The sequence below is a fragment of the Carassius gibelio genome, chromosome B12 (genome assembly GCF_023724105.1).
Source record: "Carassius gibelio isolate Cgi1373 ecotype wild population from Czech Republic chromosome B12, carGib1.2-hapl.c, whole genome shotgun sequence".
NCBI lineage: Eukaryota > Metazoa > Chordata > Actinopteri > Cypriniformes > Cyprinidae > Carassius > Carassius gibelio.
This window is the reverse complement of record NC_068407.1, coordinates 537,884-551,582: the sequence shown is the minus strand read 5'-3', so window position 1 is coordinate 551,582 and position 13,699 is coordinate 537,884. Positions and strand designations below refer to the sequence as shown.

The 13,699-nt window shown below is 45.7% G+C and overlaps 2 protein-coding genes across 51 annotated transcripts; both read right to left on the bottom strand.

The window, feature by feature from the left end:
- Positions 1 to 157: 157 nt before the first annotated feature.
- On the bottom strand, positions 158 to 1,924 carry ndufb8 (NADH:ubiquinone oxidoreductase subunit B8). Its single transcript, XM_052570130.1, has 5 exons — positions 1,757 to 1,924; positions 1,165 to 1,291; positions 973 to 1,072; positions 565 to 720; positions 158 to 322 (listed from the first exon to the last, which is right to left on the bottom strand). Exons 1-5 carry the CDS (start codon positions 1,878 to 1,880, stop codon positions 230 to 232), a joined length of 600 nt encoding a protein of 199 aa, XP_052426090.1. The 5' UTR covers positions 1,881 to 1,924; the 3' UTR covers positions 158 to 229.
- Positions 1,925 to 6,934: 5,010 nt separating this feature from the next.
- On the bottom strand, positions 6,935 to 12,831 carry LOC127969443 (fibroin heavy chain). Of its 50 annotated transcripts, none has more exons than XM_052571398.1 (9): positions 12,627 to 12,831; positions 12,265 to 12,396; positions 11,881 to 12,186; positions 9,868 to 11,571; positions 9,562 to 9,819; positions 8,630 to 8,667; positions 8,560 to 8,599; positions 8,452 to 8,499; positions 6,935 to 8,403 (listed from the first exon to the last, which is right to left on the bottom strand). In XM_052571398.1, exons 1-9 carry the CDS (start codon positions 12,718 to 12,720, stop codon positions 7,148 to 7,150), a joined length of 3,876 nt encoding a protein of 1,291 aa, XP_052427358.1. In that variant the 5' UTR covers positions 12,721 to 12,831; the 3' UTR covers positions 6,935 to 7,147. The 50 variants fall into 50 exon arrangements, with proteins under 50 accessions (XP_052427358.1, XP_052427363.1, XP_052427346.1 ...); XM_052571403.1 differs by having other exon boundaries at positions 9,592 to 9,819; XM_052571386.1 differs by having other exon boundaries at positions 8,630 to 9,363; positions 9,652 to 9,819.
- Between the last annotated feature and the right edge of the window lie 868 nt (positions 12,832 to 13,699).

The following is a 13,699-nucleotide window of genomic DNA, read 5'->3' as shown; positions in this document are numbered from 1 at the left end:
CATCTGAACAGCAGACACTCCACTTCCATGAAACAAAAAAAAAAATTGTTTCAAAAATGTTATTTATATCATTATTAATAATTATACTACATAATGAAATGCTGATGATAGTTTAAGGTCTCATTTGAATGAAAGGCAAGAAATGGTAAATCCGACAGACGAGATTTAAGTAAACTTTATTAGAGAGACAGAAATATACACAAGTTTTGAAACAGAGAGGTTTCTAGCATTAGATTTCATAATGTTTGACAAGTTCTGGTTCTTTCTCAGGATCTCCGCCTCTCTCCAGATACAGGTCGCTGTACGGATACTGTTTAGGAGCCTGGAAACAGAAAGACACTGATGATTAGACTCATGCATGACAGCTGTGGAAAACAATGCTTTATAATAGTATATGCAATATAATGCTAGATTAACTCTGGTGAACCACTTTTCTAATCAAGCTAAAAATGTTTGCAATTCCTAGTTTGCCACTGATGCAGAAATAACATACTTCTCTTTGAAATATTCTGTAAATTAACTATTTCTCTTCTGTGCAGCTCATATGGTTCTCCCTGGACTCACCACGGGCTGATAGCTGGGGAACATCTCGCCCAAACCAAACATCAGCATCATGAACCCCACGAACCCCAGCAGCTGGTTCCTCATGGTCCTCCAATCCACGGGACTCGGAGACGTGTCAACCCTGTTCCTGATGTACATGTCAAAGTCCCAGTGTATCTAAATAAACATCACAAAACATCCACTTTCTCAAGTCTGAATCAGGAGAGAAATCTCCACAGATCATGCACAGTTTTCCCAAGTGTTAACTATGCAAATGACAAGTAAATGCCTCTTGACTTGTTTACAAGCCAAAACAGTGCATGCGGTCAAGTGTCAAAAAACAGAAAAATGGCTTTGTAAATGTATGCATGCACTTGTGTGGATGCATCAAACAGAAACCAGGATTTAAAGGATGAGTGTTAAAGTCACCGGCTCTCCCCAGTTCCTCCTGAAATCTGGATGGTCCCACTGAGTCCAGGGGTCTCTCTCTTGTTGCGATCGCTCCGGGAGCATGGGGTAATCACCGTACCTGAGTAACAACAGAGATAATACATCATCAGACATTCATCTTCCTGGAAACACAATACCATATTCAGTCAAAGTGTGCAGTCCAACGCTCACCCCATGCCATCATCAGGATAAGGTTTGTAATCTTCCAGCGTCATGTTGTATTTCTTGGCTGCTGCTGCCATCTCCTCTGGGGTTCTGGGGTACGGACCGGGTAAGATGTCCTTAGAAGGACCAGATGCTGTAACACAGACACACACATTAGTATGATTACACATTACACACAATAACAAGAAGAGAAATCTGACAAACACAGTCTGAGCTCTCTTTAGACACACATAAACACTAACATTATCAAGTATACACTTGAATTTCAGATAGTTAGTTTAATAACGTTAAATTATTAAATATACATAATATTAAAAAAAAACATGCATACTATGTTATATAATACACAATATCTGATGCACACAAGGCTAACAAAATTGCACATTTTGAACAAACACACTTATCAGTTAATCCGAATGCAAAGCAGTTAACAATTAATTACATTTGTTTACAATCACGTAAAAACCCTATCAAGGGTTAGCTTAGCATGTTAGCTCCACAGCCTTTACTTGAAGGTTATCATTCATTAGATACTATAATACGCCGTTTAATAGCGTATATTCCCATAATGTAAAATAGCAGAAGTGTAAGACAGCACCTGATCTTGTTCCGATGATAATGTTTGAGATTCCCGGTGTTTTTCCTTTAGTTAGAGCTCGGGTCAGGAGAGCCGCTCTGAAGGCCGCCATCCTGACTGGATCCTGACTGAGGGCAGCGCGCATGCGCGGACTGAGGTCACCGATTCGCGCAGAGGACACGCCCCAATGAAGCTGCAGCAGCAAGCGACTGCAAATTCCAAAAAAATGTTAAATATAAATAAATTTGATTTTACACAATAACACATTGTTTTGTATAAATGTGAAGTCAAAAAGGTTTTAAGAGTCACTTTTATGATGGTGATAATGATGATTATTAATTGTTATTTGAACATCTTATTGCAAATTGTACACAAGAACATTCAACAACATTAGGCATCATAAATAATACAAATAATCAACATAAATAATAATTAGGCTTTTATACTCACAGCAGTAATAGCAACAATAAAGGGGTAAAACTAAAGGAGCACAAATCAACAGAAGTACAAAAAAAACATAAAATAAATACATAAAATTATTAATACAAAATAATAATGAGATATTTTGAGACAGAGAGGCGATAGAGAGTTTCAAACTTTCTATTTAGTATATAATAAAGTGAAAAAATATATATTATGTATTATACAATTAAAAAACCTTGCTACATGTAGGTTAACCTAACTGAGAATTGTTATAACATTTGCATATTATTATCATATGATTTCTGCTACATTATTAAATTTTAATGTAATGTAAATGTAAAATACTTATTAAAGCTCTGAAACATTTTCACAAACTCACAAAGAAATATATTAAAGGAGGGCTTACATTTTTGTTTCCATTTGCATGCATGAACATTTTAATTACACTCGAATATGTTTGATATTATTATAGTCATTTAATTGTTACTTATTCCAAATGTATATTAAAATTATAATTATTAGCCTAATTCGTTCATTTGTTCAAAACATTTTTTTTTTAAATCTGGTATTGAATTTTGATTCTCTTTCAAAGCTATACTTTTCAAGACATCCACACGATGGCAACATTGTTAGGATAACTATTCTTAATTAGTCACCTACTGGTAGTTTTGTTTTCATTTGTATTTACTTATTTATTTATTTTTACAAACATATTCTGTAAATTATGCATTTACCATGTTTAGCCCGCAGCATATGGATCCAGAAAAGTGCCTGTATTTGCACTGTTGAAAGGAATACTTTAGCCAAAACTGAAATTGTGCTGTAAATGTGTTCACCCTCAGGCCATCCTAGATTAGGATGAATTTGTTTTGTAGAAATGTAGCACTGCATCAGTGTCTCATCAATGGATGCTCTGCAGTGAATGGGTGCCGTCAGAATGAGAGTCCAAACAGCTGATAAAAACATCACAATAATCCACAGCACTCCAGTCCATCAGTGAACATCTGGAGAAGACAAAAGATGAAACAACAAAAGATTTGCATTGTTTTGCTGTGGAATTTAGCCTCTGATTCTTCACATAATCTTCTTTTGGCAATAAAAAAACTAAACAAACTTGCTTTCACCTTGTCCTCTTGACATTACTCTATTTTTATTTCAGGTCAAGCACTAAATGTGTGAGCATTTTTGAGGAAAACACACATTTAATGCACAATTTAGCCAGAGTTTTAGATATATTTTCAGTAATTTTCGCTGCTGTTTTGACTGTATAACCCTTCTGTTTGGCTTCAGCCTTAATAAAGAAGTTTTGTTCTCATAGCCGAAAATCCTGTGGTGTTTCTGACATGAGATTGTGTCCGAGCTGAACATGAGCTGAATGTCTATTCATGTTCATTTGTTGAACTTAAGACGCAACTCTAATGTTGATTAAATTTACATGCATTGACATCCTGATTAATATTCCCTGGTTAAAACTATATTTTTGTTTCAAGAAAGCAGGCTAAAGCTGGCATATGTCGATGCTAATTGGAATTGTGCATTTTATGTAAACACTGGATATTCATATATACAGTTGTGCTCATAAATTTACATAACGCTTACAGAATAGAGAATACTCACTTAGAGAGACCTTTTTGTTGTCAGGATGCATTCAAGTATTACGTAATTATTCAGTTATAGTATTCTATTCAGTTGTACAAAAAATAAATTCCTAAAAATGCATTTCATATCAGAGTCTTCAATGTTTCTGAATTTCCAGAAAAAAATATTTTTTGTGAATATTTTTTCAGATTTTTTTCAGAATATATATATATATATATATATATTCAAAAAAAAATTTTTTTAGATATATATATATATATATATATATATATATATATATATATATATATATATATTAAAGTAACATAAAAGAATACAGAAGTCATTTCTCGAGTCCATGAGTTTTATCACTGAGGTGATATATAAAAGTATTTTTTACAGACGTCCACATGAGAAACAAATGCTGTCCAAACAGGGTTTAAGACATCATTACTTGTCAATTGTCAGTTTAAATTATTAATTTCTTGAAAAAAATGAAGGTTCTCTTCTCTGTCTTTGTGCATCACTTTGGATGGATTTCACTGGATTATTTGCAGTGCATTCTGGGATTGCTTTCTCAGGCACATGTAATGCTGATCCATCACAGGAGCCCTTGCCTTAAAATGCTGCATGTGATTATTAGTTCCAGTTTGTTCCAGACAGTTGATGGATTTCTGGTGCAGCTGTCTGAAGGCAGATCCTGTGAAAACAGTCCAGATGTGTTTGTGAAAGTGCAGGTGATCACACACACACACACACACACACTGAGAGAACAGGTGTGAGTCTGACAGGTAACGTGAGTGTGAGAATCTGCTTTAAGTCGCTCAGAGCTTTATTTAGCCGTTGGACTCATGATAAACCCATCGAGACACACAAGATCTTCATCTAGAAAGGTGATATTATTCTTGCCAAGCTCTGATTTCTGAGAGATGCACGGAGACAACAGCAATGCTGTGTTTGATTTGAGCTCTTTTCACTCATAAAGAGTTATACTCGTGAATTTAGAGGTATAATATTGCACTGATTCCCAGGCTCATCTGTTATCTAGCAAACTCTGGACTGTGCCAGCTTCAGCCGAGTATTCAGACAGAATTATTCCTTGTCTGTTATTTATTTTTTCGTGCCATTCGGAATAAGGTATTCAGCTTCAGGCACACCCCATTTACATATTTTAATTTTACATGCAACATATAGATAAGGTCATAGAAAGTAGCCGCTACATGCAATATTGTAATCCTTAAATTCACTTCGTACTTGCAAACACTTTGTATGCATTATGGTTAAAGGGTTAGTTCACCCAATTATCAAAGTTATGTAATTAATAACTCAGGGTGAGTTATTATAACATAACTTTGATAATTGGGTGAACTAATGTCGTTCCAAACCAGTAACAAACAAAATATTGACTCATTCTCGAGTCAAGAACCGGTTGCATCGGTTTTTGGATCACTGGTAGTTTTTTTTTTTTGGACAGTTCGATTCAATAAACCGGTTGAAGAAAACGGTTCTTTTGCTCTCGACGTAATGGCGTCATTGGCGATGATTGCCCTTGATTCAAGCCTTCGGTTTACCCCATAGACAGTAAAAGACGCGTGCTCATAACACTAGCACAGAATCAATCACCAAAAGAATCAGGTCGGTTCAGACGCTCTGTGTGTCGGTCTGCTTCACGCTGAATCACACATGCGCAGTATCATCAGCTCTTCGGTTCACGAATCAGACACGTCTGACAGAAACTGTTCTTCAATCGTGAACGAGTCAGTCTGTTGTTCATTATCTGGCTTGGTGTTCATCTTCAGTTCTCTCTTCACAGCAGTTCAGTCAGTGTACTGTTTGAGTGCATGCATTACTTCGGGATATTGGTTAGTTTGAACTCCGAGGGAGTGTCAGCCACATTAAAAAAGTGAACAGCTTAAGTTATTTGTGGATTAATGCGTATTAGAGACGCGAACAGGTTAAAACGATTCAGTTTGATTTGGTGAACGGGTTCAAGAAGATCTGGTTACATCGAATTATTAGTTCACGAACCGGATATCACAAACTGCTTTGTTTTGAACTCTCTCACAACAGACACGGAAGAGAAGACAATGCTGAATAAAGTCGTTGTTTTTGCTATTTTTGGGCCAAAATGTATTTTCAATGCTTCAAAATATTCTAACTGCCCCTCTGATGTCACATGGACTACTTTGATGATGTTTTTCTTACCTTTCTGGACATGGACAGTAGACCGTACACACAGTTTCAAATGGAGGGACTGAGAGCTCTCAGACTAAATCTTAAATATCTTAAACTGTGTCCTGAAGATAAACAGAGGTCTCACAGGTTTTGAACAACATGAGGGTGAGTTATTAATGACATAATTTTGATTTTTGAGTGAACTATCCATTTAATGCATGCTCGAGTAGTTGATTGTTTCCAACAGCTCTGACTAGTGGCTGAAGTAGTCGATCACTCAACTAGTCTATGCAAGCCCTAATTTAAATATAGCTAAAATTAATTGATTGCAACCACTTACCATAATATCTTAGTAAATTCAATACATTTTCAGTGCAAAATATCAGAATTACTTTATTGAACCAAACTGAGAAAGTTGCAATGGAAAGTAGGGCAGTCTCAACCTCACGAAAAACGCCATGGCTCGGAAAAAGTTGCTTTTATCTTCATTCAAATTTGAGGGGAACGTTCCGCTCATCATAAAGAACACATTACAGTGTGTCATTTTTTTGTGCTTAGGCCCTAATAATGACTACTGGTTAGGCTGCAACCCTCTACGGACACCTTGGCAATTGAACAGCCAATGGTCTTATGAAATGCGGTGTAGTTTGCAAGAGCAAGTTTGTTGCAGAATTGCAACTGAAGTGCAAAGCAGCACTTGTGTTTAAAGGTATGGTTACAACGTTTAAGGTATATTAACAAAAGCTTCAAGTTGTTACTTGGTCTAAGCATGCATCCATGTTCAACGAACATTGCCACAGAAGCACACTTCTATAAGCCCTTGCATATTTTATTACTTGCAGTTTTCAAAATTCATGAAGTGTTTCTAAAGCACCAAATTGGCATATTAATGATGTATTCTGGCTGGAGTAAAGGCTGCAGGCAACTCCACTTTGCCAAGAATAAAAAGGTAATTTATAAAAAAAAAAAAAAAAAAAAAAAGTAGTGATAAAACGGTCAGAAAACAAAAATGCCAACTCAAAATAAAGCAATTGTTTTTTATTTGAGATGGTGGTAGTTGGGGGAAGAGACAGAAACCATTCACTTGGCATCTTTTCCCTGGTTTGCTTAAATGGTTTAGAGCACTGAATTGGAAAAGATCTCCAGTAAGTGTCATGCAAAATTCCCATGACCATTTCCTTGACCACATCCCTGACAATTCCCTCGAATGCTTCCCTGGCCAATACCACTTCCCCATTAACTTTCCTGGCCTATACTGCTGCCCTGGCTGTTTCCCTGGCCAACACCATGACCAATTCCGGTGCCCTGGCTGCTACCTTGGCCCACTACGCTATCCTGGCCCACACCTTGATCCACTACGCTATCCTGGCCCACACCTTGATCCACTACGCTATCCTGGCCCACTACGCCATCTTGGCCCACTACGCTATCCTGGCCCACACCTTGAGCAACACCACTACCCTGGCCCCGTCCGCTGCCCTGGCCCTGTCCACTTCCCTGGCCCATACCATGACCAATACCGGAGCCCTGGCTGCTTCCCTGGCCAACTCCACTGCCCTGGTCCACACCTTGGCCAATTCCACTGCCCTGACCTCGTCCACTACCCTGGCCGATACCAGTACCCTGGCTGCTTCCCTGGCCCACAACGCTGCCCTGACCAACAACGCTGCCCTGGCTCACACCTTGGCCAATACCGCTGCCCTGGCTCACACCTTGGCCAATTCCGCTTCCCTGGCCCCGTCCGCTGCCCTGACCCACACCTTGGCCAAGTCCGCTGCCCTGGCCCCGTCCGCTGCCCTGACCCACACCCTGGCCCCGTCCGCTGCCCTGGCCCACACCTTGGCCAACTCCGCTGCCCTGGCCCACACCTTGGCCAATACTGGTGCCCTGACTGCTGCCCTGGCCAACAACGCTGCCCTGGCTCACACCTTGGCCAATTCCACTGCCCTGGCCCAGTCCGCTGCCCTGGCTCACACCTTGGCCAATACTGGTGCCCTGACTGCTGCCCTGGCCAACAACGCTGCCCTGGCTAACACCTTTGCCAATACTGGTGCCCTGGCCAACAACGCTGCCCTGGCTCACATCTTGGCCAATACTGGTGCCCTGACTGCTGCCCTGGCCAACAACGCTGCCCTGGCTAACACCTTGGCCAATTCCACTGCCCTGGCCCCGTCCGCTACCCTGGCCCACACCTTGGCCAATAACGGTGCCCTGACTGCTGCCCTGGCAAACAACGCTGCCCTGGCTCACACCTTGGCCAATACTGGTGCCCTGACTGCTGCCCTGGCCAACAACGCTGCCCTGGCTCACACCTTGGCCAATACTGGTGCCCTGACTGCTGCCCTGGCCAACAACGCTGCCCTGGCCCACACCTTGGCCAACTCCACTGCCCTGGCCCACACCATGACAAATACCGGGGCCCTGGCTGCTTCCCTGACCCACACCTTGGCCAATTCCGCTTCCCTGGCCCCGTCTGCCGCCCTGACCCACACCTTGGCCAATTCCACTTCCCTGGCCCCGTCCGCCGCCCTGACCCACACCTTGGCCAATTCCGCTTCCCTGGCCCCGTCCGCCGCCCTGACCCACACCTTGGCCCCGTCCGCTGCCCTGACCCACACCCTGGCCCCGTCCGCTGCCCTGACCCACACCTTGGCCAAGTCCGCTGCCCTGGCCCCGTCCGCTGCCCTGACCCACACCCTGGCCCCGTCCGCTGCCCTGGCCCACACCTTGGCCAACTCCGCTGCCCTGGCCCACACCTTGGCCAACACCTTGGCCAATACTGGTGCCCTGACTGCTGCCCTGGCCAACAACGCTGCCCTGGCTCACACCTTGGCCAATACTGGTGCCCTGACTGCTGCCCTGGCCAACAACGCTGCCCTGGCTCACATCTTGGCCAATACTGGTGCCCTGACTGCTGCCCTGGCCAACAACGCTGCCCTGGCTCACACCTTGGCCAATTCCACTGCCCTGGCCCAGTCCGCTGCCCTGGCTCACACCTTGGCCAATACTGGTGCCCTGACTGCTGCCCTGGCCAACAACGCTGCCCTGGCTAACACCTTTGCCAATACTGGTGCCCTGGCCAACAACGCTGCCCTGGCTCACATCTTGGCCAATACTGGTGCCCTGACTGCTGCCCTGGCCAACAACGCTGCCCTGGCTAACACCTTGGCCAATTCCACTGCCCTGGCCCCGTCCGCTACCCTGGCCCACACCTTGGCCAATACTGGTGCCCTGACTGCTGCCCTGGCCAACAACGCTGCCCTGGCTCACACCTTGGCCAATACTGGTGCCCTGACTGCTGCCCTGGCCAACAACGCTGCCCTGGCTCACACCTTGGCCAATACTGGTGCCCTGACTGCTGCCCTGGCCAACAACGCTGCCCTGGCTCACACCTTGGCCAATACTGGTGCCCTGACTGCTGCCCTGGCCAACAACGCTGCCCTGGCTCACACCTTGGCCAATACTGGTGCCCTGACTGCTGCCCTGGCCAACAACGCTGCCCTGGCCCACACCATGACCAATACCGGGGCCCTGGCTGCTTCCCTGACCCACACCTTGGCCAATTCCGCTTCCCTGGCCCCGTCCGCCGCCCTGACCCACACCTTGGCCAATTCCGCTTCCCTGGCCCCGTCCGCCGCCCTGACCCACACCTTGGCCAACTCCGCCGCCCTGGCCCACACCTTGGCCAACTCCGCTGCCCTGGCCCACACCTTGGCCAACTCCGCTGCCCTGGCCCACACCTTGGCCAATACTGGTGCCCTGAATGCTGCCCTGGCCAACAACGCTGCCCTGGCTCACACCCTGGCCAATACTGGTGCCCTGACTGCTGCCCTGGCCAACAACGCTCCCCTGGCTAACACCTTGGCCAATTCCACTGCCCTGGCCCAGTCCGCTGCCCTGGCTCACACCTTGGCCAATACTGGTTCCCTGGCCCCGTCCGCTGCCCTGGCTCACACCTTGGCCAATACTGGTGCCCTGACTGCTGCCCTGGCCAACAACGCTGCCCTGGCTCACACCTTGGCCAATACTGGTGCCCTGACTGCTGCCCTGGCCAACAACGCTGCCCTGGCCCACACCTTGGCCAACTCCACTGCCCTGGCCCACACCATGACCAATACCGGGGCCCTGGCCAATTCCCCTGCCCTGGCCGACGCCACCAATACCGTGGCCAATACTGCTGCCCCGGCCAATTCCACTTCCCTGGCCAATGCCGCGACCAATACTGTTGCCCTGGCCAATTCCACTTCCCTGGCCAATGCCGCGACCAATACTGTTGCCCTGGCCAATTCCACTTCCCTGGCCAATGCCGCCAATTTCGCGACCAATACTACTACCCTGGCCAATTCCACTTCCCTGGCCAATGCGGCGACCAATACTGCTGCCCTGGCCAATTCCACTTCCCTGGCCAATGCTGCCTCCCTTGATGCTGCCCTGGCCAATTCCACTTCCCTGGCCAATGCCGCCAATACCGTGACCAATACTACTACCCTGGCCAATTCCACTTCCCTGGCCAATGCTGCCTCCCTTGATGCTGCCCTGGCCAATTCCACTTCCCTGGCCAATGCCGCCAATACCGTGACCAATACTACTACCCTGGCCAATTCCACTTCCCTGGCCAATGCTGCCTCCCTTGATGCTCCCCTGGCGAACACCGCCAATACCGTAACCAATACTGCTGCCCTGGCCAATTCCACTTCCCTGGCCAATGCCACGACCAATACTACTTCCCTGGCCAATGCCGTGACCAATACTACTTCCCTGGCCAATGCCGCGACCAATACTGTTGCCCTGGCCAATTCCACTTCCCTGGCCAATGCCGCCAATTTCGCGACCAATACTACTACCCTGGCCAATTCCACTTCCCTGGCCAATGCGGCGACCAATACTGCTGCCCTGGCCAATTCCACTTCCCTGGCCAATGCTGCCTCCCTTGATGCTGCCCTGGCCAATTCCACTTCCCTGGCCAATGCCGCCAATACCGTGACCAATACTACTACCCTGGCCAATTCCACTTCCCTGGCCAATGCTGCCTCCCTTGATGCTGCCCTGGCCAATTCCACTTCCCTGGCCAATGCCGCCAATACCGTGACCAATACTACTACCCTGGCCAATTCCACTTCCCTGGCCAATGCTGCCTCCCTTGATGCTCCCCTGGCGAACACCGCCAATACCGTAACCAATACTGCTGCCCTGGCCAATTCCGCTTCCCTGGCCAATGCCACGACCAATACTACTTCCCTGGCCAATGCCGTGACCAATACTACTTCCCTGGCCAATGCCGCGACCAATTCCACTTCCCTGGCCAATGCCGTGACCAATTCCACTTCCCTGACCAATGCCGTGACCAATTCCACTTCCCTGGCCAATGCCACCAATACCGTGACCAATACTACTTCCCTGGCCAATGCCGTGACCAATACTACTTCCCTGGCCAATGCCGTGACCAATTCCACTTCCCTGGCCAATGCCACCAATACCGTGACCAATACTACTTCCCTGGCCAATGCCGTGACCAATTCCACTTCCCTGGCCAATGCCACCAGTACCGTGACCAATTCCACTTCCCTGGCCAATGCTGCCCTGGCCAATTCCACTTCCCTGGCCAATGCTGCCTCCCTTGATGCTGCCCTGGCCAATTCCACTTCCCTGGCCAATGCTGCCTCCCTTGATGCTGCCCTGGCCAATTCCACTTCCCTGGCCAATGCCGCCAATACCGTGACCAATACTGCTGCCCTGGCCAATTCCACTTCCCTGGCCAATGCCACGACCAATATTACTTCCCTGTCCAATGCTGCCTCCCTTGATGCTGCCATGGCCAATTCCACTTACCTGGCCAATGCCACGACCAATACTGCTGCCCTGGCCAATTCCACTTCCCTGGCCAATGCCACGACCAATATTACTTCCCTGTCCAATGCTGCCTCCCTTGATGCTGCCATGGCCAATTCCACTTCCCTGGCCAATGCCACGACCAATATTACTTCCCTGTCCAATGCTGCCTCCCTTGATGCTGCCTTGGCCAACGCCACCAATACCATGACCAATACTGCTGCCCTGGCCAATGCCACCTCCCTTGACACTGCCCTGGCCAATGCCACTTGCCTGGCCCCTTACTTGACAACTTGCCTGACCGCTTCCCTGACCACGTGGTTCACTGCATGCAAAGCCACCAGTGGCGGGGCAACATTTCTGTGTGGCAGGACACTGGCCATCATGGAAACAACCTTCAGCACACAGTGGAATCATCTCCGGTATGGGGCATTGCCCTGGCTTCACTGTGTAAACAGATAGTCAGCTTTAGTTTGTGTTTTGTTTTTATGGAGCTTTAGATTCCATTATTAACGGAAACTAACTGAAAACAGGCAGCACACAAACAGGACCACAGTCAAATCGACAGCATTTGTGTCCTCCAGGGCAGTCGTCATCAGAGGTACATCCTCGATGGGATGGCACGACCGTCAGCGTCGCCGGACAGTAACCATCCAGTAGAGAATAAGACGATCATGGGGAGTTGGGGGACTACGGTTTCAGCATTTGTGATTCAAGGATTTCACAAGGAGTCACGAACCCAAATTTTACAGATTTGTATGATTCAAATCAAGTGCTTTATAATCTAATACCCATTCATAAACTGTTAAATTACATTCAAAAGACAGAGTCGCTAATTTCTGCATTTCTTCAGGCAGTGTAAAAAAAAAAAACCTGATCTTCTCACCTGTGGTTCGTCTTTGATTAGCATGAGTTATGCTCAAGTATCCGATCAAACACAATAAAACAGCAGTCAATGAGAAATACACTCGAGCGGCCATCCTCTCGGCCTGCAATCTCACGATAACCTCTACTAGAAAATTTGCTGAATTAGTGCATCAGAAGAAGCCAACAGCACAGCACACAAAACTAAAACAAATAAGTGTTGTTGCAATATTAACATCTGTAAAATGGGGTTTTAAAGATTCAAGGAGAACATTTCACTTCCAGCACTGATCAAACTCACCTGCACGTAGCTTTCAAGTAATCTAAATTGCATAGATTAGCTTGTTCAGGTGTGTTTGATTTGGGTTGAATGAGCCAGGGGCATTTCTAGCCATTTGGTCAAGATTCCTCAAATCTTGTCCTGGAAGGCCAATGCGCTGCAGAATTTAGCTCCAACCCTGATCAATCTCACCAACCTGTGATTTTCTAATGACCCTGAAGACATTGATTAGCATGTTCAGGTGTGGTTGATTAGGGTTAAAGCTAAACTCTGCAGGAAAGTGGGCCAGATTTGAGGATTCCTGCCCTAGGTGAATTCCCTATTGGCTCCCCCCAGCCCAACCCCAGGCATTCCTGGCTGCTAAGAATTTTTTTTATCTCACATAAATGAATTGTTTTACATGTGGAATTGGATACATGTTTATACATTATCAATGACTACTTTTTGTATTTATCTGTTTTTTGTTCAATTGTTTTTTTTTTGTTGTTGTTGTTTGAAACATTAATTTAAAGTGTCAATTATTGCATTATTATTTCAGTCAAACCCATAAAAACCCTTTGTTTCCCCCCCAAAATTATAAAAGACTGAGCGGTTGCATAAAAGTAATCAGAATGCAATGTGTGAACCTCCCCTTTAAACAATACAACGCTATGAATGTTAGAGGGTATTTAAATGTTATTATAATAATAATAAAAATATTACTTTAGTTAAATTGCATATTTGTTCGGTGATAACTATGTAAAAAAAGAACGGTCTTATCTGTAAGAAGTTTGCAATCAAGCTCCGCCTACTTCCGGTTTTATCCACAGTTTCCC

Coding starts and splice junctions, on each gene's coding strand:
- LOC127969443 (XM_052571385.1), bottom strand. CDS start 12,720: ATGGCCGCTCGAGTGTATTTCTCATTGACTGCTGTTTTATTGTGTTTG. Junction 12,397..12,626: donor TAATCAAAGACGAACCACAG/GTGAGAAGATCA, acceptor CTTATTCTCTAC/TGGATGGTTACTGTCCGGCG. Junction 11,572..11,880: donor ACAGGGAAGTAATATTGGTC/GTGGCATTGGCC, acceptor GCATCAAGGGAG/GCAGCATTGGCCAGGGAAGT.
- ndufb8 (XM_052570130.1), bottom strand. CDS start 1,880: ATGCGCGCTGCCCTCAGTCAGGATCCAGTCAGGATGGCGGCCTTCAGA. Junction 1,292..1,756: donor TATCATCGGAACAAGATCAG/GTGCTGTCTTAC, acceptor TCTGTGTTACAG/CATCTGGTCCTTCTAAGGAC. Junction 1,073..1,164: donor TATCCTGATGATGGCATGGG/GTGAGCGTTGGA, acceptor GTTGTTACTCAG/GTACGGTGATTACCCCATGC.